Below are 27,681 nucleotides of genomic sequence, written 5' to 3'. Positions count from 1 at the left end.
AACTTTTTACATTTGGCGGGAGAGAGAGTTAAGAAGAAAATAAAAACTATGGTTTAAAACGCAGCGTTTTGGAGTAAATAGAAAATTATACATTTTCTTTTTTTCTTTTGGTTTCTCTCTATTGTTCTCCAATATTCTTTCGAAACGTGCAACTGCAAGCCCTATTTCTTTCGGTTCTTTTACAACTTATAGCACTGAAAGTTTGAAATTTTGATTACAATTTATTATAATTCTGCTAAAAATTAGTGAACATTGTTACTCTACTTAAAAAATGGAGCAAAAAGAAGGGTTGATATGGAAATCAGAGTCATCAGAATTACCAGAATCAATGGTTTCAGTGAGTATAGGCAGAGCCATAACCACTCTACTTACTGCTCGGACCAGAAATCTTAATCACTCCATTTCTCGCCTCGCTCTAGATTCTAACAAAAGACCATCAGCCGGGTCATTAGAGGATTCTTTATGGTTTCTGCATAAATTTGTTAAAGATGCGGTTGAGAGAGACCACCCTATGGATGATATTCTCATTCCCATTATACAACATGTAATCCTCATCTTAATTTTTGTTTCTTTTTCCTTTGTTTTCATGCAAAAGGACTTATTTACTTAATCTCAAGCAAAGTTTTGATTTGTATGTGGATTATTTTCTCATTCCCCTATTCAACTTGTAGTTTTTATATGATTTTATAGTTCTTTTATTTGATGATAAATAGCTCAATTGATTTCAAGTGAAGTTTTAATTTGTTATTCTATTTGGTGTGTGTATAATAGCCTTTGATGAGAAAAGACTTGAAGCATGGTGGGCAAGGAATGATACTCGTAAATTGGCTGTTTCAAGATGAATTTCTTTTCCAAGCTGTTGCTAGGAGTCTTGGTGACATAATTCTGAGAAAAGATGATCGTTTTATAGCTCTTGCTTGGTGTATTTTTATTCGTAGTCTTGTGGAGTATGAGAGTTTTATGGATCAATATGCTCTAAATGGTGAGGAGATGGCTGCCGGCTCTGCTAACCCTTTTGACCAATTATTTTTCTTTCTTGCAGTTCTGTTTTCTATGAAGATTGATGTGATTGGAATTTTGGGATTTTTTTTTCTTGTGGCAGGAATAAAGGACAATTACAGTTCTTTCTTGAAGATAAACTGCTCGTATATCCCATGTTTGTTACAAATAGTATGCAAGGGAAGGTAGATAAATCTTCTCATGTTGCGTATTAGACTGATGAATGTCGTAACAATTTATGGCCAGTTCTATACTGATTTTGCTAGTCAATGCAATGTGAATTTGCATTTCCTTTCTTGTCACCTATATTTAGTCTTGTCTGGTTGAGTTGGATACGGGTATGTTATCCGTGTGTGCATTTGCAGTTTATACTAAGTAGTTGTGGATATGATTGGCTGTGTGATTTATTATTCTATAATAATTATATTAAATTTAACAATGCACATGAGCCGTCTATAATATAAAGCTATAATATGTTTGTCACCAGCCTGGTGGCATTATAAGTTTTAGATTGAGTTTGTTTTGGAGAACGAAAGAAGGAATCATTAAGAAAAACTGCTTTTTACATTCTCTCTTAGGTGTAAAGAGTGTATAAAAACTTTTAGAGAAAAGATTAACTGAAAGAAAGGAAATCAATTAGTTATTTATCAAAGTTTCATTTATTCAATGACCAGAATTAGACGAGGATATCGTATTTGGTCAAATACCTAGCAACAAACTCCTATCTTCCTTTCATTACAGTATTTCTGAACAAGTTCCTGGATAACAAGCCTAAGGGTTTTCTTATTGATGATAGTATCTAATATTACGAAAAGTTTCTTTGTGATGGGATGAAATGTTTGTCTACAGGACCCATATTATGATCACTTTCATTATTGAGAATGAGGCCCATCATTGGAGTCATTGTTTCTACAACATCTTTGCTTGGTGCTTGATTTTGAGGTTCTGTTAGTGATATTCTTCTAAAATGATTGGTCTGTAACTAAATATAATAATTGCAATTTATGTTGTGAGTGTGTATGTGTAGCTTGAATTTGGATCAGTATGTTCATATGATGTATTCTGTTTTATGTCTCAATCAACGTGGTTTGCATGGTCATTTAATTTTTAATTACTCAGGTAGTGTTGCAAGTTATTATTCAGCTGAATGTGTATAAAAAAATGCAATGTCCATACTCCCAAGTAGTTTTTTTCTTATCTCATCTTTTATCATTTGGTATTGTAGCATTTTGCAGGATGGCTTTGAGTTGCCCTCTCGCCTCTCAGTATCTGCTGCTGATTGCATATTAGCTATCAGTGAGGCATTGACGAAGAAGCCTAAGGCATTGAATTCAAATGCATCAGATCGGCCTATCAGTCTTAAACCAACTTCCATGGGAGAGAGGAAAGTAAAACCAACCAGTAAATCATTAGATGACTCAAATTTTGACATGGCATTCTTGCTTTGGGACTTGATAAAGGAGCTTATTACTCTAGTGCAGAGACTCCTTGCTGTATGTTCTATATTTAGTTATATGACTCAAATATTTGATTTTTCTTTTTCAGATTCTTTTACTATTAGCAAATGCTAGTTTCTGATTCTAGAAAAATAGTAGAAATGTTATCTTAACTTTAACTTCTCTGATTATTTGTAATTCGTTATGTAGCACCATTAAAATTTCTGAGATCAGATTTTGTAGTCACATAGAATTCCCATTCTTTGGCCTGTGCAGTGGAGCAGAAAAAGTAGGCCTTTACACGCTAAAGGAGTGGAGCAAGTGCTTAAATGGTTGCAGGAGATTAAAGGGCAGTATGGCTTTATTCAGGATGAGGCAGGTCCTATACCTGCTGTGTGGCTTTAACAAATGAATATTCCTATTTATGTATAGCTTTTCCAATTATTATGACCTGTTTGTCTGGTATATGGAAGACAGGTGCAAACATTCACAAAACTGGAGCGTTGCTACTCTCTTCATGTTGGAAGCATTACAGCATTTTGTTGCGTTTGGAAGATCATAAGTTTTCTCAGCATTACAAAGAATTGTTGGACCAATACATATCTGGCATCCAGGTTATTTCTACCAAATCTTTGTTTTAGCAATTTTTAGTAATTCACAATGTTGCATGAGAACTAGTTTTCGCCGTTAGTCATTTACAATGGCAGGCTGCATTTGGTAGTGGATGGAAAAAGTTTAAGGAACAAGAGTATGGTATTGACAGAGTTGGTAGTTTGTGTCAGTGATAGTGGTTGTGGTGATGTGAAACCTGACAAGTGGGCGGGTTGTCATTTAATTGAAAGAAGTAGGGAACTGACAAATTTTGCCTTGTTGTAACATATATTGCGGTTCATCCCAAGTTACATACTTCTCTCTCTCTCTCTCTCTCTCTCTCTCTATCTATCTATCTATCTATCTGTTCTAGCTAAAATATTTTGTATCCTTCAAGTGATGGAGTTGTTAAATTGCTGATGAGAAAAGAAAATGCATATGCAGTATTATACAGACAGCCACGCCGAGGGCCACATAGAAGACAAGGATGGTGCTGTGGAGACTAGAAAGTTTTTCTTGAGCTGTCTATGCCTTCTTTTAGGACGTTTTGACTGCAAGAAATTTGAAATTACAATGTCAGAGTATGGGATGCAGATATCACGTATTCTCTTATCTCAGGTTTGTATCCTTGAGGTCTCAGAGAAACATTCGAACATGTAATAGTCACATTTCTGAAAAGTTAAACTATACAACCCTATGGCTGATACAATAATTATGTTTAAATTTCTTTTGATCTCTTAGTCACTTAGAGTAGGCAACTGCTATAGTTTACTTTGTTCTAGTTTATAGCACTACTTTGGACGGTTGTATCATAACTGCCTACAGAATGTTTCACTCTAGATAGAACCAGTAGTTGATTTCAACTACTTGGGAATGGCACATTCAGGAGGAGGAAAAGGAAAAAGGAATGTTGCTTAGTTAAGTGAGTTGTGGCTGTTGCCACTTGTATAAGTGATTGTGGTAAAGTGCCATATGGATGTGCGAATGCATATTGGGTCTTTATATGTTACAGATGTAATGTCAGTAGTTTAATAAAGCTTACAACCTTCAACCTTGTTTTGCACATCAAGTGAAAGAAATCAAAGGGGAAAACTGAAATATATGTGAAAATCTCTTCTTTTTCATCTTTCCCTTAATTGCTATAACTTTTATTCTGTACTAGGAAAAGTAATGTAGGAGGGATATCTGATATATTCACCTGAGCTGTATGAGCTGTTGAGTGGCTGAGACAGGCTGTACGATTGCATTCTATTTGCTGCACCATTGATACTGCCAAGAATTCATTTTTGCATTAACATATTATTTTATAAATAAATCTAAAGGTTTCTTATTTTAAAAAAAAATCTTATACTTTTACTTATTGTTCCTTTTCTTCCATTCTTGATTTGCTGTTTTTGGACTGAAGCTTCATTGTACTGATGAAGATGTCGTAGCCGTGGCTGTTTGCATATTTAAGGAAGCCATATTTAAACCAAATAATTCATCTGGCCGTGCTGACAGCAGACAGATGGATGCATTGCTACCTTTGTTGCTAAACCTTCTAGATGAGCAGGATGGCATAACTAGAGCTGTTGTTATGTTAATTGCAGAATACTGCTCCATGTAATCATTCTATTCTGTTCACCTATTAGTCCTTGATAACATAAATAAATTCTTTATATTCCATATCATGGGTCTCAAACTTTCGTGAATATTAAATGGTTGACCAGGACCATGGACAGTAACTGTCTTAAACAAGTACTGCAGCGCCTTGCTTCTGGAAATGCTCTGCAGAGAAGAAACGCTATGGATGTCGTGTCGCAACTGGTTTGCATGTCATCAGCCTCAGTAAATAAACTTTCCCATGTGTCGTGGTATAAGATTGTTTAAAAGTGAAATCCTTCAGTAATTTCTTTTTACTTTCATATTTTTCTCTGTTTTACAATTTTCCTAATGTGACTATTGCAGGCAAGATTTAGCAAACAACTTGCTTGAGCGCTTAAGTGATGAAGATATTGCAATTTGTCAACAAGCATCTAGCTTGCTTTCAGTGATAGGTTAGTTCTGACACTGTAAACTTTTCCATTTTTCTGCCTATTCAATCTCCGGGATTGGCATTCTTGAAGTATTGTCTATAAATATATTGAGTTTATGGGAGAAAATCAAGCTATTTGTGGGAGTAGATCAAGCATTTTCAGTTTTGGAGGATTGGCAAGTTTTGGATGTGATAAGTCACTGTGGGCACATTGTTTTATTGGCACATCTTAAGGAATCAATGTCAGATGTATTGCATCTTAATCGCGCTCATGCGAAGAGTGGTTGTATATGATCTTTAGAAAGTCCATTTTCTTGGAATGTACAAGGGATTGAAACATTTATTTATCACTGAATAGAGATGAATTCTGTATAGTAGCAGCAGGAAGTAGCTAGTGCCCAGTTGAGGCGTTTAGGAAGAAATAATAATTGACTGAAAAACACTCTTATGTTTATTTCATATATCTCAAGGTATTTATACAAGATACCTAGACCTATTTAAGGTAGTCAACTATATAGGAATAATTACAGGAAATGTAAGTCAACTATATAGGAATAATTACAGGAAATGTAAGTCAACTATATAGGAATAATTACAGGAAATAAATAGAGGAATATTACAGCTATAATTCCTAAATAAGTATATAGCTATATATGCTAAGTCTCCCCCTCAAGTTGGTACATAGATATCACACATGCCAAACTTGGATAATGATGCATGAAATGAGCCACTAGTAACGGCGTGAGTCATCATGTCGGCCAGCTGATCTACACTCTTAATGTAAGGAACTTCTATCATACCAGAATCCAGGTTATCCTTGTTATAATTCCTGTCAACTTCAATGTGCTTAGTTCGATCATGTTGAACCGGATTGTTAGCTATCTCAATAGCTGCAGTGTTATCACAATAAAGTACCATAGGTTTCATTGGACCAAACCCGAGTTCCTTTAAGAGAATTTTTAACCAAGCAAGCTCTGTGGTTGCATGATGAAAGAGCCCGGTATTCAGCTTCTGCACTAGACAATGACACCACATTCTGTTTCTTACTCCTCCAAGCCGCCAGATTACCTCCAACGAATGACACATAGCCTGAATTAGACTTTCTATCCAATTTAGAGCCAGCAAAGTCAGAGTCTGTGTAACCCATAATATCCAAGTGTCCATGTTTGGAGAACATAATACCTTAACCTGGAGAGGACTTCAGATAAGCCAAAATACGATTCACTGCATTCATGTGTCGATCACTTGGATTGTGCATAAACTGACTGACAACACTAACTGCATATGATAAATCAGGCCTAGTGTGAGTTAGATAAATCAACTTTCCCACTAGTCTCTGATATCTCTCCTTGTTAGTCGGAACCTGATCAGGATAGATAGATAGACCATGATTCACCTCAATGGGAGTATTTACAGGTTCACAGGCAGAATTACCAGTTTCAGCTAAGAGATCTAAAATATACTTCCGTTGGGAGAGAAAAAGTCCTTGCTTGGACCAAGATACTTCAACACCGAAGAAGTATTTTAGAACCCCCAAGTCCTTCATCTCAAACTCCTTGGCCAAGTAGCTTCGAAGTTTCTTTATCTCACTAGCATTACTACCTGTAACAATCATGTCATCAACATAAACAATAAGCAAGGTAATATCATCATGTTCCCTCTTATAAAACAGAGTATGATCTGTCAAAGCTTGCTTAAAACCATACTCCTTCATTGAGTTGCTTAACTTGCCAAACCATGCCCTTGGCAATTGTTTCAACCCATACAATACCTTTTTCAACTTGCACACCTTACCTTCTCCTAGTGTAAATCCTGGAGGAGGATCCATATACACCTCCTCTATCAAATCACCATGGAGAAAAGCATTTTTTACATCAAATTGGCGTAATGGCCAGTCTAGATTGACTGCAAAAGTCTCTTGATAGTCAATCCCATAGGTTTGAGTATAACATTTGGCCACCAATCTAGCCTTGTACCTTTCAACTGTCTCATCTGACCTGTATTTTACTGTAAACACCCATTTGCATCCTACTGTCTTCTTTTCCTGTGGCAACTCAACCATCTCCCAAGTAGAATTTTTTTGGAGAGCCTTCGTTTTCTCTTCCATAGCATCCTTCCACTTAGGATCTCTAAGGGCTTCCTGAAAGTGACTAGGAATAGACACAGAAGACAACTGGAGAGCAAAAGCTAGATGAGCCTTAGACAGACTATGATAAGAGATAAAATCAGAAATAGGATAAGTGACATTAAAAGATGACTTGGAAAAACCCAACCTATCAGGTTCTCTATGTTCACGAGGGGGATATCTCCTACCATGATCGTGATCCATAACTTGTGGATTCAAAATAGCATTTTCTAATGTTACAGGACTAGAATCTTTCTCTAAAGTTGAAGTTGTAGGAGAGGGAACACATACCTCAGGGTTAATAGTAGAAGAGTCATCTGATGGCATGGTAGTATCATCAAGAGGGGCACTAGAGTCAAGAGAAGGCATAACAGTGGCATTCTGTTTTCTTATTGTATAACTGTTGTGAAATAACCTAGCTGGTCTTTCATCCTTTTTCTCCTTAAATTCAGACTCAAACTCAACAGAATAAATATTATCTAAAGATTCCTTATTCTCCATAATAGCTGAATTCTCCCCCTTACTCGACATCCACAACTTCTTCTCTTCTAACCATAACCATTCCTCTTCCTTACTACTAATCTCCCCCTGAAGAGGAATCATAGATACATCCCCAAAAAAATAAGATACTTGTTCACAAAACTGAACATCCATGGAAACATAATATTTACCTGCAGGAGGATGAAAACATTTATAGCCTTTTTGAGAATTAGAGTAACCAAGAAAAACACATTTAAGAGCACGTGGATCAAGCTTATCCCTATATATAGAGTGTACATGAACATAACATACACAACCAAAAACCTTAGGACAAATATTTAGAGCAGAAGGAATAGAGTGAAATTGTGATAACATCCTTAAAGGGGTTTGAAAATTAATGATACGAGCAGGCATTTGATTAATAAGAAAGACAACAGTCATGACAGCCTCAGCCCAAAACCGTTTAGGAACACATGCATAGTAAAGCTTAAAGCACGGGCAACCTCAAGGATATGACGATTCTTATGCTCCACTACACCATTTTGTTGTGGTGTGTAGGCACAAGTTGTTTGGTGTAGGATGCCATGTTCTAGGAAGAAATTGGTAAGAGACTAATTTACAAACTCACGACCATTATCAAAATGGAAAACTTGGACCTGAGTATGAAACTGTGTGACAATCATTTTGTAAAATTGAGGAATTACCTGTATAACATCACTTTTAGATTTCATCAAATATACCCAGCTCACTCTAGTGCAGTCATCAATAAAAGACACAAAGTATTTATGGCCTGAGGTAGATGGAGTAGAAAAAAGGACCCCACACGTCAGTATAAACACATGAAAAAGGAATAGAACTCTTATTGAAACTGGTTTTGAAAGGAATACGATGGTTTTTAGCATAAATGCATTGTTCACATCTTAGACTAGAGATAGCAACATTGAACGCTCTAAATAAGAAAAAGATGGATGCCCCAAACGACAATGCTATAAATGAATCTTCTCTCTACTTGAAAACCATGGCTAGGTTCAGATTTAAATTTCGTAGCCCCCTCTAAGTAATAAAGACCTCATCTTTCCTTACCAATGCCAATCGTCATCTTCGTACGTTTGTCCTGAAAGACACAATGAGTATAACCAAATATTGCAGAACAATTAAGACTTTTGGTAATCTTACTAATTGAAAGAAGCCTGTTAGAAAGATCAAGGGCAAGTAAGACAGATGACATTGAGAATGTAGGAGAAAATTAGACATTCCTAACTCCTATAATTGGCATAGAAGTCCCATTAGCAACCTGTACAGACTTAACAGGTCAAGACATTAGAGAGGCAAGTATAGAAGAATTACTAGTCATATGGTCAGTAGCCCCTGAATCAATAACCCAAGTGTTAGAAGCAGTAGAAATATATGTCAAACTAGAATTACCTGGTTGAGGAGACACTTGAGAGACATGAGAAGCAGAAGGTAGAGAAGTGTCAGTAACAACAATCTAAGCATATTTTTTATTTTTCTTCTCAGCTTGTTTAAGTTTATACCACTCCGGATAGTCATGCTTCTTCCAAAAAACATCTATTGTATGCCCGATACTATTGCAATGAGTGCAGAAGCGAGAATTGGAAGCAGTAGAATTCACAGGAACATAAGTAGTCACCTGAGAGGTGCTCTTTTGGATCATTAGAGCTGAAGCCTCAGAATGATTTTTTGTTCCCATGGTGACTTGTCTCTGCACTTCACAACGAACTAAAGAGCAGGCTTCTTCCAAGCTTGGTAAAGGGGAGGTAGCCAAAACACGACTACTAACTTGATCCAAACTGTGATCAAGACCTGCGAAACATATAGATGCGATCCTCTGCAATACGCTTCCTTTGTTTCTCAATATCAGCAGCACATGTCATGTCATTGGGCCTACGATAATCAAGCTCCATGAAAATTGAATTTAACTCATTGAAATATTCTGGGAGAGGTCGACCACCCTGGCGCAATTGAAATGACCTCTTCATCAGTTCATATACTTGGGAAGAGTCAGAAACATCAAGATAGCTCTTTTTAGCTGCATCCCAAACTTCTTTAGATGTCCCACACTGAACAAAGTGCGACATCAGATTATCAGTCATGGAATTAATAAGCCAAGACTTGACAAGGGCATCTTCAGCTTCCCATTCATCATAGCCCGGATCATCTTCTGTAGGTGCAGCCTTTCTTCCAGTAATATAACCCTTCTTCTTCCTGCCAGCAATATGCATCTCTAAAATCTTTGACCAAACACGATAATTAGAACCATCCAATTTAATATGGATTGGAGAAGAGGTCTCATGAATGGTCACCATCGAGAGTTTCTTACTATCAAGAATCTCTTTGTTGTTAGTTTTAGTAGACATTGCCGCTAGATGACAGCTAGGGTTTGAACAAAAGAAGGCAGCGGAAAAAATTTTCTTTTGCTCTGATACCAAAATAATAATTGACTGAAAAACACTCTTATGTTTATTCCATATATCTCAAGGTATTTATACAAGATACCTATACCTATTTAAGGTAGTCAACTATATAGGAATAATTACAGGAAAGGTAAGTCAACTATATAGGAATAATTACAGGAAATAAATAGAGGAATATTACAGCTATAATTCCTAAATAAGTATACAGCTATATATGCTAAGTGGAAGAACAGGCTTTTCCAGCTGAATACCATAAGAATTACTGAGTTATATGTAATGCTGATGTTAATCAATTCAAATATTCACTAGTTAATAATTACTAAGGATTGTAAATTTTGAATCTATTTATGAAAGGTTGAAACTATATTAACATAACTCATTGAATTTTTATTCCATATGTGGTAGTCCTCTTGAAGCAAATTACTTTGCTTAAATAAGCAGTTAGTATCTGTCTGGAATCCATAGGAAACTGTGGTAAAGAAAACCAGTATTTGGACAAACTATCAAATAAGAGTTTATTCACTTTTAAGCTTGCAATGGGAACAATATTAAAATTTGAAGACACTACTTGGAGTTATTTTATCCCATCTTTTTTTTCCTCCTGTTCTTTCTCGATGGTGGTAATATTTATATGCATGGTATATGCAGGCATATATGAGAATTCGATGCTCTTTTCTGAAGTTCTTATTTGCTTTTGAGCTTAGATGAACCTCTCATATTGACATGGTTCAAAAAACCCAAACAACCAAAATGAGCTGCAATTCATTTATTGTGTTGTTGCTAAGACTTGTGCTTGGTTGAGTGCTTTGCTGGTTTTGTTAGTGCATTTGGTTTCATGCTATCATTGCTATATAAAAAAATTATAAGTTCAGTTTTTTTTGCCAATTTTAGAGGATTTCCATTTCATATAGGTAATCCCTGATTAAGTGTGGGAAGATTCTGAAAGATAACATAGTTCATCATATTTAAGATGTCATTTACAGAAGCAGAGTTGGTTCTATTTACCCCAGTGATGTTTGGTAGTCCAGGGATTCTGATTAGCATTTTGTAGTTCTCTCTGTGGCCTTGTGTTTCCTTAAGGATTTCAAAGTCAAAACTCTGTTTGATTCTCCTAGAAGCTCTAACCTAGGCATTTCTTGTTCTTATGTGCTGTTATATAGATTATACCGGCATGCTAGAAAGTGATACTTATCTGTGCTGGTATGCTTTTCTCGTAGTGTTTGTTTCATGCTTTTTCTTAAATTTTTCAAACCTCCTTATCTCTTCAGACCTGTGCATGTCGTGATCTATGCTTATTTGAAATATTTCCTTTTGTCTTTAGATGTTACATTATAGGTGAAGTTTCAAAAAATTGGATAGCCTTTTTGTTTTAAGTTATTCCTCTTCTATTTGTATCATTCTTATTGTTCGTGGAAGAAAGAATTTTCTTCTAAAAAACTATCTCCTTTTCTTTGTTTATAAAATATTCATATAAAAAAGAAAAGGATATTAAAGGAATTTTCTCCTTTGTTTTGCAGACCCATCATTAGTTATGCCTGCCTTGATAAGCCTTATCTACTCATCAGATAAAGGATTGCAGTCATATGGTAGTACTGCCTTTATTGGAATGCTTAAACATCATAACCAGCAGCCTGAAGTTATATGTTTACTGTTAGACTGCCTCAGGTATTTATTTCGCTTTTTCCCTACTAATTATCAGTGAAACTTCATGAGAAAACTAAGGAAAAATGGTTTGTTTATTTTTTCTTGAGTTTTCCAAGTGAGTTCTGACTCTGAACTATATTGCACCTCAGTTTTGCCTATCTACTGATCTTTTCTCCTCTCATGTTCTTGCAGCAACCTCAGCAAAGTCCCTAATGATTCAAAAACTACAGAAGATCTAAGTGAAGGTATTTCTCTCTCCAGCTTGTTACAATTTGGTAGATCAATTATGATTGTCATCTTTTTCTTTCTCTATTTTACTCCATAATTTCTTCCCTTGACGTACACGGCCAACTTGGTATTATGATATTTAAATAGTATTTTTCTGTATATCTTCACATTTTTGCTATATAGGCATAATTACTTCGATACTTAAATGTACACTGGTAGGCGATCCCTAACAAAGTATATTAAAGCATATTTATGAAAATAGATTGACTAGAATAAATGGCTATTCTTATAGAGCATACTTTGATACGAGTAATAGTATTTGACATTTTAAGTTGATGGGAAATTTTGGGAAAACGGACGAGCTCAACGGCTAATCTTCATGTATATGATATTATTGCCAAGTAATTTGGGGGTAGTATGATTGTCTAAGTGTTGGATGAGTTATGGAGGAGCTATTGCTCTTCTTTGTAACTCCTTTTCATCCTCTTTCACTTCCTCTTTCTCTCTGTCTCCCCCCAAGATTTGTAGCTAATTAACCTAAATCCAATTTGTTTACTTACAGTTTGAGCAAGGATGGTTTATTGGAATGATTCTTTTCGGGGTTTTAGTGCTGGTAACTTGAACTGTTTTGGTCTTGGTACTTGTGTAATGGTATCAGACTACATCAAACAGTAATGCTGCCGCTATCTTGAATTTTGAAAAAACATAAATGAGAATGAAAGTTATGCAATACTTAAGTTAGTAAACACCTAACTAAAGAACCTTTTTCTTTGCTTAAAATGCAAAAATTATATAAAATAGTTATGAAGAGAGTACCTATCATTAATTAAACAAGATCCATTATTTCTTATCTAAAAGAATAACTTAGATCATATATGTAAATAGTATCTAAATAATATTAATTATATAACTTAGACCATATTCATATTGAATTTAGGTTAAAAAAAATTAATCAAGCAAATAACCTTCAACATTCAAGTGCCCCTCAAATAAGAATTCACAAGCTATATGAAATTTTATATTTTTATTTACTTAATAAAGAAGAATCAAGGGAAAGAAGAAGATAGGGAAACAATTGAGTATTGGTGTTGTGATATAAGGAAATAATGTCTACATATTAGAATTATTGCTTTGTACAAAGAAAATAAAAAATATGTTAATGTCAGACTCTTCTGCCTAAAGGAATAAGATTCCAAAGTATCATCCATATTGGGCAAGACAAGTGATATAGGCTTACTGCATATGCTATTTCATAATCCCTATATCTCATATCACCTCTGCCCCATATCACCCACCCAAAATACCATTTTGTAATGGCCAATAGGGTTTGTATCGGTTGTTTCTAAACCCTGATTCTTACCAAGCAAATGTTGACAAATTTCTTTTGTGTTCTTATATTGTTGTTGGTTTATTTTCTTTGAAGGTACATTCCTGTATCTCAGCTGTTATTTATTTATTTCCTTTTTTTTTTTCTAGTGAAAGAAAGTATTTGATTTATTTTTTTCTTTCTTGCTTCATTCTTCTAGCAATTCCTGTGATTAGGTATTTGTTTTAGTCCATTATGTTCAAGAGTGACATTAGTGTTCCTCTTTGGAAGAATGTTTGTTTTGCATGTGAGCTCGTCTTGTTGTTCAATATCGCAGGACCTAAGGTGGATATCGATCGAGTACTCAAGTTGATGCCAGAGTGGTGTAAAAATGTAAGATTTATGGTTAAATAAGTTGGATATACTTTTTGCAATATTGGCCCAATTTAATGATTTCTATGAGTCGTCCACTTCCTTTTCATATTTGTTGTCTTTTTCTCCCTACATTAATGTTTCTATACGTGCGTGTGCATTGGCTTTCTCATGCATCCCTTGGGTTTTGTTACATTTTGTGTTGTTTTGGAATTGATAACACTAAGGCATATTTCTTCATTTTTGTATTCGGTTTTTTTATTTTAAAATACTAGTGTTTTAACTGCATTTTACATAGACCTAATGGAAAAAAATTTTCATGCATATATTATTAAATAGTTTATATTTCTATTTGATGAAGAGAAATGTCGCAAAGGATAGTGGAGTAAGTTTTGGAGTTCTACAGTTTCAAAATATGGCTGTATGTTGCTTTCTCGCCTTACTCTCATCCCTTCCCTTCCAACCCATTCCCCAAGCCATGTCTCCATAAACAGAAATATTTTAAGTGGGGAAAACAATAAAATTTGCCTATTATATCAAAATATCTTAAGTGTTTTTACTATACAGAAATATTGGAAACATATTAGAGATGCTGGTCAATTTCATACTTGTGTAATTTCAATAATTATTATTTTATGACATTAAGTTATTCTCTTATTTATAGTTCATTAATTCTATTTTCAAAAACTTGGTTGACTAAAAGTTCAAAGTATTCTGATTTATGTTTATACCTCTTCTACTGTTATTTATTTATAAGTAATTATTTTCATGTTGGAGAATGTAATCCCACGAGGGAAAAATACAAAAAAGATGAGGCGACATATAAGTGCAAAAGATTGGACATTAGCACAAGTCAATTTTTTTATGCAAGATGAGTTCCATCTCCACTTATATGATCACTGCTATATTTTGGCCCATATTTTCAAAACAATGGAATTTCTATATGGTACCGGAGCTAAAGATAACTCAATGGTTTGATGATCATGGGCTTGTATTTAGATACTTGGAGTTTGTGCTAGTAGAGGTGTCTAGATCCATTTGTTGACACAGGGCCTCCAAGAGTAGTCTTAGATATATCTATGATGAGCCTCCAAAGAGTAGCCCTATTTTTGGCAAGTGAGGACTAGTCTGGTCCAAATGCACTTGAAAGGAAGTGTGGGAGAATGTGTAATTCTTCTGCATGAAAAAATACAAAGAAATAAAGTGGCATATAAGTAGAGAAGATTGAGCCTTAGCACAAGCTAACTGGTTTTGTGCAAGATGGGCTTCCAACTCCACTTATATATATGGCCAGTGATTTGTTTTACCCAACACTGATAAGCTTCATGGAATTTCTACATTGTGTTTGCAAATACAATTATGAGTCATTGGATCAAATTATAAGTTAAATCATGCCAGTGAAAAATATTTTGGCTCCACCACTGCCTGCCAACCCCTTCCTCTGCAAAATAAATTTATAAAATTGCTGCACATGCATGTAATAAGTCCTGACTAAACTGTGCTGATTTCATGTCTTGCATTTCAGATATTGATCAGTTTTTCATTTAGTCTTTCTAAATACTGGAGGTCACATTTCACTATAGTCTCTTTTTTGCTTTGACCTTATCTTTTTCATATTATATTTTTCTGTAGTTTTTATTTTATATTATAATGGAAGCAACTGTCTTCTAATTTAATCTTTTAAAAAAACTATTTTCATTTAGTTGTTACTGCTGCTTCTTGTGTGTTGTTAAGATCTAATTTTGTATGAATGGCGCATCTACCTCTACACTTACCCTATTGATTGGTATGAAATTTTATAGGTTCAAAACTGGAACTCCATGATCATACTGTTGCTTGATAAGATGTTTGCTGAGCCTGCAAATGCAATAATTGTAAAGTTTTTGAGTTATATAAGCGAACGCCTAGCAGAAGCAGCAGATGTAGTACTCTATTATGTCCTATCACAGATGAAGCCACAGAAAGGGTTGGTGTATGAGAATCATTATGCTTTACAATATTTTTATAATCTCTGTACATGTTTTCCTGTTGCATTGACTTAAAGTTTTCACTGCTTTATAATTTTTGTTTGAATTCTGTTTTCATCAGTGCCTTTTGTTTTTACTGTTTTATTTAATCTTTGATAATGAGTATGGACGCTTTCACTATAGAGCTCATCTATATTCTTTCTTAACACTTCATTGGAAAGTGTTTTTGATGCCAACATATTTTTCAGATAATTTAGATTTTGTGATCCATATATAGCTGATATCGTGCAGGCTTATCTCTAATTTATCAAAATAGGGAATTCAATGTGATTTGCATATTCAACTAGTAAGGATCATAATAGATAAATAGTATTTATAATTGTACATTCAGCACAGGTATATATCAGTTTTGGTTCATTTGGTTATTTCAATGTTTGAAAATTTAGATGAGTCTTTAATAATCAATATGTTAGGAAGATGGAGAGTTTCAGTTGCAAAGAAGAAAAGATGTGAAACAAAAAATATTAGAGGATTCCAGATTCTTCTGAGACATGAAAGTACGCTTAGTAATGGTTACATACGAGGAGTGTGAGAGTGTCCCTTGATCTATATCAGGTTAGCATAAAACCTTAAACAGAACCATAGACATTGTTTAATTGGACTACTTTGTTGGCCAAGATCTTTTATTGCTGTAGCTTTGGTTCGGTTTATTAGTTTATTTGGTGCATTGAAAACCGGTATTTGTTCCGGCTATGAATTTCCCACACGCCCCAAGTGATAGGACTTGTATTTTGTGGTTTTCGTTTTCCAGCTTTAATCCAACAATAACTTTGTTTCAGGTCCAGAACAGATTTGTTATCTTCAATCTCTCCTTTTCCCTAAGCTCTCTGAAAATTAACCCTTATGTGGTTAGTACACTTTTTCTTTTCGGATACATTTTGACTTTTTCCTTGTGCAGAATCAATGAAGGTTTATTGTCCACATGGAAGAGTAGATCCTGCAACAACGAGGACTTGATGAAGATGCAGCAAACATTATTTGAGCGTCTTTGTCCATTGCTTATTATTCGACTGCTTCCACTGAGAGTTTTTAATGACCTTGAATCCTCTACTATGTATGGTCAACTTCCCAGTCAAGTCATTACTCAGGGTGTGTTTCTTTTACTTTTCTAATCTATCTATCTCTCTCCTTTCCTCTTTTTACTATCCAAAATTTCACTTTATATATACAGTTGCTTTTTGTTGTAAATCTCAATATCAGGTGCGTAATTTAATGGTTGGCCCCTTTTTACTTCTTTCAATGACATAGTTTTCTATAACTCTGAGCTAATTCTTTTAACCACACTATTCTTTGTATTGAACTTGGGTTAAGCATTCTTATTTTCAAGGATTTTTAAATAAAAATTTGGTCGTGCCTCCCTACTAGCACCTCAATACTTTGCTACATATCGCTTGATTTTATAGGTGGAAAAACTTGTTTTTCTTTTCCCAATTGAGCATTTATTTTACATTAAAAGATCTAGTAAAATGTAATTTAACAGTAGAGTTTAAAGTTATTGTTAATTGAACAATATTTTGCTATTTTGTCTTTAAGTCAGGACTCATTGTTGGTTAAAGGAACAATTTTCCTAAAGCTATAAATCAATTCAAGCATAGACTTTGATAAACTCATATTATAGTCTATCCTCTGGATTCCTTGTTTACAACAATGAATTTTCAAGTCATCTTCAAGTTAATAACTTCTTATAAGTGTTTATAACATGAGTGAATCCTAGCTATGATAGCTGCTTGATTTTCATGCGTAGTCTTTCTAATTGCTTTACTGGTAGTTTGTTGATGTCGCTAACTTTTAGCTTTTTTCAGAATGCGGAGATGTCAACATTGCTGATGACTGCATTGCTGCATTCCTTCTACAGAGGTTAATCTATGAGCATAAGCATCTTCCATCTTTAGCCACGAAAAGCAACTTGGTTTTTATTTTTATTTTTTAAATGTCATTGCAGGGCATTTAATAAGTATGAATTTGAAGATGTACGAAAACTTGCTGCTGAGCTCTGTGGCCGCCTTCATCCACAGGTACCTTGAGAGGGACATTATCTTGCCTTATTTGCTGTTAATGCATGCATCACCCTTGGCATTTTTTGGGGATCTAGTTAATATTTGGACTTCTGGCATTTTACACAAATCTGATTTAAGCTTGTTTATAAGCTAAGCTGCACATGTCTATTCACCTTAGCTGATCTGTTAAATATATGCACAAGACAAAACTTGTGTGGTTCTGCATATGTAAAATAAGCAATTTTTCATATTTATAAGTGTGATGTTATAATGTTGAAAATAATACCATATGTTATTTATAATTAAAACTCTTTTCTTATTTTTAGTTGTAATTTCAGAAAATAAAATATAGAAAAGGAAAGGAGTATCATTTGAATGCTTATTAGTGGAACTCCAAACTAACTCATCAGCAGATTTTTTTTCCTGAATTCCGCGTTATTTTTTAGTTTTTTTATATTATTAGGTTATTCTTTAGTGATATTATATATGGTTTAAGGTTAAAAGATTTTATTTGTAAATCTATATCAAAAAAATGCAACTATTGGTGAAAAGCTCCAGATTGAAGCTGCTTTGGAAGGGAGCTGTTTAGCGTCCTACTAGCTACCAGTTCAAAAAAGTAACTAAACCGTAGTTCTGTAGTTGGGAGTTGAACAGCTGATAGCTCCTCCCAACAGCTATGCGAAACACCCACTTAAGGATCCATTTCATTTTCTTCTTCCTTTATTTTAAAAGAATCATGATATTTGTTTTTGCAAAATCAGAATGAGCTTGGATCAGAGCCCTTTTTCTTTTTTCTCCATTGGACTGTTAGATACATGAAATTCCAATTTCTCCTACTAAGAAACCTTATAATGATTTCTGCCTTATATCAATTTATAAATAATCTTTCAGTTGGTGTATTATGTATGGTTATCAATGTAGTAGAGAAAGCATGTAGTTGCTAACTCCGCAAAAGTATGCAATTGCCTTAAGATGCATATTTGTGTTATCCCACTGCAATCTCTTCCCAGTCTTTTTTTTTTTTTGTCAGTACGTGTATTTAATTTATTTTGTATTGATACATTTTTTAGATTGTGTGGCTTTTGGATGCTGCATCCTCAGTTCTTATCGACTGTATTCTTATTTATTTCTCCAGTACTCGTAAACCATTCTAACTGTCTTTGCCTTTTTCATTCTGTAGGTGCTCTTTCCTGTTGTTTTGACCATATTAGAAAATGCTGCAAATTTTCACGATATACTGAAGATAAAAGCTTGTCTGTTCGCCATTTGCACTTCGCTCGTGGTAAATGTAGTCTTTTATCAATACTATGAAGTGTCATCTCAAGCAGCAAAAAGCTTTTTACTTTTGCATATATTTTCATGTCTGAGCATCTCATATCCAAGTATGTATTAGGTGATCTGAGTTGTTATCATGTTTTAAAGGTTAAAGGCAAGGATTCAGTTTATCATCCTGTTATTTTTCAAATTAGAAAAACAATAGAAGCAGTACTGCTGTGGCCGTCTTTAGATGGGGATGAAGGTAAGTTTCCCCACTCCTCTATTGCTCTCATTGGTGTAGTTCTTGATGGTTAACTTTCTCTTTTTTGTCTAATTTCAGTTTCAAAAGCACAGCATGGATGCATCGACTGCTTAGCACTAATGATATGTGCTGAACTGCAAGCTACCGAATCTCTTAAGGACTCCTCAAATAAGTTTCGCATTGCAGGGAAGATCATTGATTCTGGTAGGTATCTTACCCTAATATGAGTACTTAGGTCACTGATGAGGGCACGTTTTACCTCCTTTTATGGCCAAATGCAGGGAAGTCTACAGCAGGAAACTCTGCTCTTGCTTATGTTATCCATCAACTGGCAAATGATAAAAATGAAGTTTCTGTCTCCTCGTTGAATATTGAAAACTGTGAATTTGAGGCGACAATTCCTTGTTCCTTGCGTCTTTGTATGGCTAATGCTCTCATAAGTGCTTGTCAGAAGATCTCGGACTCTGGCAAGAAGTCTTTTGCTCGAAGATCCCTCCCAAATCTGATTCATTCTGTTGAGGTATCTTGGTTACTCTATGAGAAAACTATAATTCTCTCTCGTGCAAAGATTTAATCATTTTTTTTCTTTTATGAGAAAAATCTGATCCTTCATAATATCTTCCTGTCCTTTGTGCAGATGATTTCACATCCAGAGATTAGAGCTGCATGCATCCAGGTTATGTTTTCAGCTGTGTACCATCTAAAATCTGCAGTCGTACCATATTCAGCTGACCTTCTCAAACTCTCCCTGAAATTTCTTCGAAAAGGGTCTGACAAGGTAATAAACCCCAGTTCTAGGCATTTTTAAGTTAGCATTGAGAACTATGATGCTTTGATTTCAAGCGGTACTAATTATTCCTGAAGTACATGTATAGTTCCTCAAATTTAGGGTGTACTAAAATTACATCTGATTCTATTGTTGGATTTTTATTTTCCATTAGGAAAGAATGGCAGGTGCAAAGCTGATGGCATCGCTTATGGCAAGTGAAGATGACATTTTGGAAAGCATATCAGAGGGATTGCTAGAAGCAAGAATAGTGCTCTCAGCTATATCTTCTTCAGATCCTTCACCTGATTTGCAAGTTGTCTGTAAAAATTTACTAGCATGTATAACTTCTTCCTGAGTTACTTTTATTTCGTTTCTTACATAGCAGATAGGCTGGCCTGCTAAGAATGCCATTTGCTTTTGCTACTGATAGTGTTATATCTGGTAGAATACACTTGTGGATTACAAACATTGCAAAAATGAACCCCTCCTGTACAGTCATACCATTTTATAGAGTATTGAGCAATTCCTGTGAAAGTATTTAACTTTTTCTTTAAAGCGAAAAAAGTGCTGCATCAGCTGGAGTTAGACTCTTCTAATAGAATCAACCCATTTATTCTTCTGAAACGAAGTTTGGTTTCAAGCTGCTTCTTGAATCAGAGAAGTAGACAATGAAGTTTGATTCTAATCCGGAGTTGGAATATAAGCACACAGTGTAATATTCAAAAATCTGAATTAAAACCTAGACTGATGGTTTTTTCAAGGAATTTTAAAAATAATTTTGAAAAAGGTAAGACCTTTAGCCAAATCTTTTTCATGTAAAATCTCCTTCATTTAGTATATCTTAGATTCAGGAAAGAAAAGTTCTCTTCTTTTTTCCTTTTAGAACATTAACCATTTTCTTTTGCAAGTGGTTTAATTGGCATGTCTTGTTTAATCGGACTTGGGCTGAATTTCGAATATATAAGCTTATAGTCGAGAAGATGTTTCAAAATTACAGAGCCAAAATTGACTTGAAACACTACTTTGTAAAATTATTAGAAGCTTTATATGTTAGGAGATTTTTTAAAAATACTCTAGAATCAGCAATAATTAATGTAAATTCTTTTTTTTTTAAATGTTGTTTTTTAATTTTACTTTTTAAATAACAGTGTGATTATTCTTTTATTGTTTTTTAGTTTTTGTATTATTATTATTTTCAGTTGTTTTATTTAAAAATAATAAAACATGGACTAAAAATGTAAATTTGGAAAAAGAATTTACAAAAATTATAATTTTATATTTTAACACTTTAAAAATAAAATAATATCATAAATTTGATAAAAAGAAATTAAAAAACATATGGATATTTCTGATATTTATCCTATTTATTATCCATTCCAAATCTGCTCAGAGCTGTTCCTCCTGCCAGCCTGTAAATGTGTCTCTTTGATGTTATATTTCATCCTTTAATTTTTCTAATTCTTTTTCCAAGTAAATAAATTAAATTAGTTTCTGTCTTAAATTCGTTTTCAATTTTTTAATAAAATATTGCATATCATTTTTGTCTTTGGTCTTCACTAATTATATGGCATTACAATTTTTGGTCCTCTTCATGTAATTTTATGCGAGGCCCCGCTGGAGTTTGATTATTTGCCTTTGCCTAGCGTACTACAATAAATGCATCTCTTTCTCCCAATCATAATTAATTAATTTTATGTTTTAGTAATTTGGAAAATTTTTTAAAAAAATTATTCTATTCGCTATGAACAAAATTGTACGAAAGATAAACGCGAATGATTTTAAATAAATTATCTTTTGAATCCATAAATTATATGATTGTAACTTGTTTGTTATACATATAAAATTCAAGGGTAATTTTGAAATTGTACAAAAATAAAATTATTAAAATATTATTATCTTAACGGGCTTTAAAGATTTATAAATTGTTTGTCTATTTTATTCGCACCTAAATGATAAATTTCATTCAAATCAATAAATTTTCCAAAATTATCATCAAAATTTTTCAAACTAAACATCAATGAGTTTTATTATTCCATTTCTTTAACTATAAATTCTTCAATGATGAGTGGTTTAATTTAAGAAAAAGAAAAAAAATGAAAATGGAAATAAAATAAATAATTTTTATTATTAGTGTTCGGTTCATCAAAAATTTTTTCGAATAGCTTATATTATTACTTAGTGTTTATTTTTTCAAAAATTTTAATACAGCTGAATATCTAAAAGTTTGAATTTAAAAGCTTAATTAAACCAAAAGACACTCGAGTATAAGCTTGTACCAAAATCTCCATTTGTTGCACTCTTTTTCTTCCAATTTAAGAATTTTCCCTTTGAATTTTATCCAAACAAAATTTCTGTAACACTTAATTCTTGAATGAATATATCTTATTTTTTTCCCTTCCTTTCCCAGTGTTATTGTCGTATGATTGTATTGTATGGATGTCAAGTAGACCGGCGAAGTGGTTGTGCACTGGGCGGTGGTTGGCTGCTAGCAAGCAGCTGATTTGTTCCTCCGGATTAGTAGTTGTGAATTTTTGTTTAAAGCAGTTGTGGGCTTTGCTTGATCACTCTTTTTTCTATTCTTTAATATGTTTGTGGATCTTGATCTTGCTAGAAAAGTATATTTGCCTTCAAAATGAAAAAAAAAGAAAGTCAACTATAAAAATACCATATACATATCTATTTTTATTCGTATTAAATTCTAAGCCATTAATTATTTTTCACATAAAATTTTTATTTTAATATATTTATTTATTTTTGACAGATGAATATTAAGTTCATGTATAATTTTATGAATTTTTTTCTATTCATTAATTGATTAATAAGTTATATTTTTAATTAAACAATGATTCCAATTTAAAAAAAAATAGTATTCTACTTTTTTTTTTGAGTATTATATAATCTAATAAATTAGCTTCATTTATTTTTAAAAATAATATTTTAATATCATATTAACTAATGAATTGATTTTTTAGTTATACAATAATTTTAAATTCTAAAAAATGGTAATATAAATTTCATTGTAGTATTAATTTATATATAATAATAAATATTTTATATATAGTTTTATTTTATTGTATTAATAAAATCTTAAAATATTTATTTTCTTAAAAAAGATGCATAAAAATAATTGATTTATTATTATTTTTTAAAATATTATACATAATTATAAAATGTTAAATTTTCTATTAAACTATCTCTATAAACTTAATTTATATTATTATTTATAATCAAGATAATAACCACACAGGTAAATGACTAATAATTATAATTATGAAGTTGTTAATCTTGTTTGGTAATATATGAAATAAAAAGTAATATTTAAATAAAATTAATAAAAGGTATTTTAAAAAGAAATTAAAATCTTCTTTCTAACTTAAGAGGATGAGATTAACCAAAATACATAAATAAATAAATTAATTAATTTTTTTAAATTGAATAAAAATTTGGAAAAGATTTTCAAATCTCCCTTTCACGAATTTAGTATAGACTTCCAAAAGGAATTGATAACCAAACAAAGAGTACGAACCATAGAAGCCTAATAAATTAAATTCTATCATTTATGTTAGAGTCGAAGCAAATGCATATAAGTGATATATATATATTAATATTACTGTGTTAAAAAGAAGTGGACAAAGTGAATTAATGATTGGTTTGACCAATGGATTACATGGGAGATTTCGAGATATAGGCAAGTAATAATATCTTCTTTTCTTGCGTTTGAATAATAGGAGAACTATTCTGTTGGATATCAATTTTTTGAAATATATATGCTCAATCAATCTATTGCTTCCTATCTCTATTCTTCTATATCATAAATCCCACAACTTATTGTTCAAAAAAAATAATTAATTTTATTTTTTTATTTATTTAGCTCGAATTATTCCAGCACTCTCTTCCTAAAATAAAAAGACATATTTTACTTTTCAAGTGAGATAAAATAATATTTTTAAAAGTCATTTTATAATTTAATTTTTTTTATAAATATTACTTTTATAATTTTCTATTACTATTTTTTTATGAAGAATGAGTTAGGCGCTTTATTATTAAATGAGGTAATTTAAGTAAAAAGAGTTTAAATCTTTAAAAATTAATTAAACTAAAAAAAGTCAAAATCAGGCGAGTTAAATCTTATTCCAAAAATTGCCACGCTACTGTTTTCTCAGTATTTATTTCGTGTCGTGCTATGTTTTTTTTACAATTCGATTCAAAAGATAAATTTTGAATTTTCTTCCTTTTTCAAAAAATAGAAAAACTAATTCTATTTATTTTTCTTATGATATCGTGTGGTTAACTTATTCTCACAAAAATTATGATTATTAAGATAAAAAAAATTAATAAATGAACATAAACTTTGAAAAAAATGAATCTGAAAATTAAAAAAAAAAAATACACATATATATAATTCAGAAGATAGTCACCTTCCTTCCCCCATAGAACCATCCTATATTCAAATGTTCATCCATTTATCTCTTTTTGTAGAGCAAGCATAGAAGAATAATTTCTTCAACAACCATCTAGAATGTTGTTAACTTGAATTTATATTTTTCATATTTTGTTAGCTCACAAATTAATTAAAAAAGAAGTAGTTTTGTTTCACTAGTATAATCATTGAAAAGGAAAAAGTACTCCATTAAAAAAGGGTTTAATTACTAACAAAAATTTAAACTTCCCATTTGTTATGAATTAGTATGTAATTTTTATATTTTTTAATTTAATATTATATACTTTAATATTAATTTCAATTTTAATTTTTAATAAAATTTATTAAATTTACTGATGTAAAATTAATTTTATAATAATACAAAAAATTGAATCAATATTAAAATTATTATCTTATCTCATTATTAAAATATAATCATTTAAACACAAATATTATTTTTTTATTTTCTAAATTTATAAATTTATATATATTCAATTAAAATATTTTAATAACGAAACAACTTAATACGTATATATATGGTGCGCCCATGTACGATCCAATTCTTATATTTAAGTCACAAAAATTAAAATCTTTCTCTTTGTAAATAAAAATTGACAGCAACCTAATATTTATTTTTAAAATGTAAAAGAATTAATTCATTAATGGAACTAAATCTTTGGAAACTAATTAAATTTTGAAATGATAAAGACCTATTAGTAATCATGATATAACTTCAGGGGGTTTAATGTAATTCACCCCACGTTATAAACCTGAAAAGACTATGGACCATGGGATAAACATAACATCAAAATTTATAGACCCACTCTCTGTCTCTCTCTACTCATCGTCTGATTCCATCATTCATTGTCCTAAAAGAAAAAAAGAAATCCAAAACCAGAACCTTATGTAATTAATAATAATAAATATAATAAATTATTTCTTTTCTCGAAATTATAATATAAATATCCATTACTAATCCATACCAATTCTAATCCCACCACTCTCCCCATCTCTCTTAAAGAAACTAATAAATATAAAAAGATCCAAATCAAATGCTGCAAATATTCTTCGCGGTGGCGTTCTCGGCGGTGCCATTGACACTGTACGTACCGCCGATTCGGTCCCTAAACTTATTCTTAGAAACCATAGAAGAATTGCTCCGACAGTCGACCTCTTACACTATTCAAGCCTATCCTCGCATACGCCTCGCTTTCTCTCGTCTCTTCTCCAATCTCTTTCGCTTATCCTCCTTCGCCAGGTAGAATCATAACTACAACTTCCCATCAATATTTGTTGTACAATTTCTTTTAACCCTTTTAATCTTATCTTTTTGTTGTTAGAGGGTTTCTGTAATTTTTATTTAGTGTTCTCGTTGTTATTGTTGTTGTGTCGGTGGTGGCGTTGGTGGCGGCGGCGGCGGCGGCGGCGGTGATTCTGGATTTTTGATAAATGTATATGGATTGTACTAAATGCTGTTATTGGAAATAACACATAGTTCGAATTTCAATTTTGTTTCTTTGTCTTGTTTCATTTTGGAAAGTCAAAGTCTTTATCTTTAGTTTATGGATTAAATATATGGGTTATTTCTCTTTCTTTTTATGATCTCGAGTGAGGTTTTGAAATTTATGGTTCAAGATTTTTGTATCAAGATCATACACAATAGTGAGCTTACAAATAAAAAAATTGATTACTTTTACTCCTGTTTATTCCTCTAAGCATCACCTATTTTGGTAAATCATGATGAACAGAGGATTTAATCTCATGATCATGAACACCTTCTGTTTTGTAACAGATGATTTTAATGCTAAAGATGGGGCTTTGGAATTTTAGAGAGGCAAGTTTCATCCTCATGATTTGTACCGTAGTTGATAAGATTAAGTAATTAGTGAATCTTTAATTAATTGCTTTTGGGTCTGGTTATAGATCATGACGGTTCTTCACTATTGATGATAAACCCTCCCACCAACAGTTCAGACTTAGAATTCTGATCCTGAATTTTGTTAAGTGAATGGGGTCAGTGTAGAAGAGGTTTGGCGTTTGGTATGGAGGCTCACTAGTGTACCTGAAACATAAGGGTCCACAATAACAATTGCCTGCAAATTGGGTCTGTGATACAATATTGTTAAGTTGTCACTTCTATTTATATATATGGTGCCATTAAATTCTGCTAGTTTCAAGCTTTAGTATGAAATTGGACATGGTATTGTTGTCCTAGCATTATCCAATAACTCAGTATTAGTTGTTTGGTTATTTCCTTTTCTGCATTGTATTTAGTGTTGTGAACTTCTTTAAAAGAGAATTGATCAAGTGATTGATTAGAGGAATGCTCTTCTTAATTCTTAATTAGATGAACATCGAGGACAATCTAGAGTTGTGATAATTTAGGGCCTGATTGGATCTGGTGATAGTTGGTAGCTAAAGACCGAGAAATTAAATCGTTTAGTAAGATTTTTATTAGCAATTGCTGGTGGAATATTAAATAACTATTGATAGTATAATATTTTATTTTATTATATTATATTTAATAATATAAATTAATAAAATAATTTATAATAATTAAAAATATTATAGTTAATTTTTTTAGCTTAATTGTATTTGTTATAAAAATATTTATAAAAATAATTTTAAATATAGAAATTAAATTAAATTCTACTGATAAAAATTTATAACTTCAAATACCATAATTATAAATATTGAATATTATAATTATTTAACAATTAAGAGTAATTTTAGAATAATTATTATTTATTGTAAAGTATAAAAATTTAATTATATAAAATTAATTTAAAATAAATTATTATTAATAAGTTTTGATAAGGATAATAGTGTCAAAATAAATAAATAAATTCAATTATCAGTTGGTAAGAAAAAAATTTAAAATAGAACTGATATAATCAACAAATTGAGACTAAATTAGCTTTCAATTGTTGTTTATTAAACGTATTAATGTAGTTGTCCAGTGAGAAACAACTATCATCACACATCTGAACCAAAAAGTCAATAATATATATTAAGAAATGGAATAAAAGACTAAGTTACAAAGACTAAATCTATAAACAAATGACTTGTAAACTATGTCCTAAATCTATAAACAAATGACTTACTTGTAAACTATGTACTAAATCTATAAACAAATGACTTACTTGTAAACTATGTCTTTTATACGTGGTAATGGTAATTAATCACTTCTAGATTTGGATACGGTAGTAGCCACTTGCCAGAAAGCTTTTGTGCAATTCTGCTTTCAGAAATAAAACTGTTTAGCATAATTTGGAATTTCTTTATGAAACTGGAAGAGGTAGTTGATTGAATTGGATCG

At 32.2% G+C, this 27,681-nt stretch overlaps 1 protein-coding gene and 1 non-coding gene across 6 annotated transcripts; both read left to right on the top strand.

Moving 5' to 3' along the window:
• Positions 1 to 244: 244 nt before the first annotated feature.
• LOC8278946 lies at positions 245 to 20,476 on the top strand. 5 transcript variants are annotated; one of them, XM_015723907.2, is made up of 23 exons: positions 245 to 544; positions 772 to 982; positions 1,103 to 1,184; positions 2,225 to 2,492; positions 2,712 to 2,810; positions 2,909 to 3,049; positions 3,471 to 3,644; positions 4,432 to 4,628; positions 4,736 to 4,879; positions 4,974 to 5,062; positions 11,598 to 11,745; positions 11,917 to 11,969; positions 13,596 to 13,651; positions 15,433 to 15,596; positions 16,556 to 16,746; positions 17,460 to 17,514; positions 17,600 to 17,672; positions 18,835 to 18,936; positions 19,077 to 19,173; positions 19,252 to 19,377; positions 19,455 to 19,693; positions 19,811 to 19,951; positions 20,115 to 20,476. In XM_015723907.2, the coding sequence occupies exons 1-23, from the start codon at positions 272 to 274 to the stop codon at positions 20,295 to 20,297; spliced, it is 3,306 nt and encodes a 1,101-aa protein (XP_015579393.1). In that variant the 5' UTR covers positions 245 to 271; the 3' UTR covers positions 20,298 to 20,476. The 5 variants fall into 5 exon arrangements, with proteins under 5 accessions (XP_015579393.1, XP_048236035.1, XP_015579391.1 ...); XM_048380078.1 differs by having other exon boundaries at positions 15,433 to 15,602; XM_015723905.2 differs by having other exon boundaries at positions 2,712 to 2,814; positions 2,913 to 3,049.
• Positions 20,477 to 24,990: 4,514 nt separating this feature from the next.
• LOC8278947 lies at positions 24,991 to 26,686 on the top strand. The gene is made up of 2 exons (XR_007217599.1): positions 24,991 to 25,620; positions 26,155 to 26,686. It is a non-coding gene; the product is annotated as an uncharacterized LOC8278947 (transcript).
• The last annotated feature ends 995 nt before the right edge of the window (positions 26,687 to 27,681 follow it).

This window comes from Ricinus communis, chromosome 10 (assembly GCF_019578655.1).
Source record: "Ricinus communis isolate WT05 ecotype wild-type chromosome 10, ASM1957865v1, whole genome shotgun sequence".
Taxonomy (NCBI): Eukaryota; Viridiplantae; Streptophyta; class Magnoliopsida; order Malpighiales; family Euphorbiaceae; genus Ricinus; species Ricinus communis.
Note: the sequence above shows the minus strand (reverse complement) of the source record. Positions and strands in the feature narration are given on the sequence as shown.

What these genes read in the sequence shown, in the direction of transcription:
- LOC8278946 (XM_048380078.1), top strand. Translation starts at nt 272, where the DNA reads ATGGAGCAAAAAGAAGGGTTGATATGGAAATCAGAGTCATCAGAATTA. An exon ending in CAAATAGTATGCAAGGGAAG is followed by an intron (nt 1,185 to 2,224) that starts GTAGATAAATCT and finishes TTGGTATTGTAG; the next exon opens with CATTTTGCAGGATGGCTTTG. An exon ending in AAACTTTCCCATGTGTCGTG is followed by an intron (nt 4,880 to 4,973) that starts GTATAAGATTGT and finishes TGACTATTGCAG; the next exon opens with GCAAGATTTAGCAAACAACT.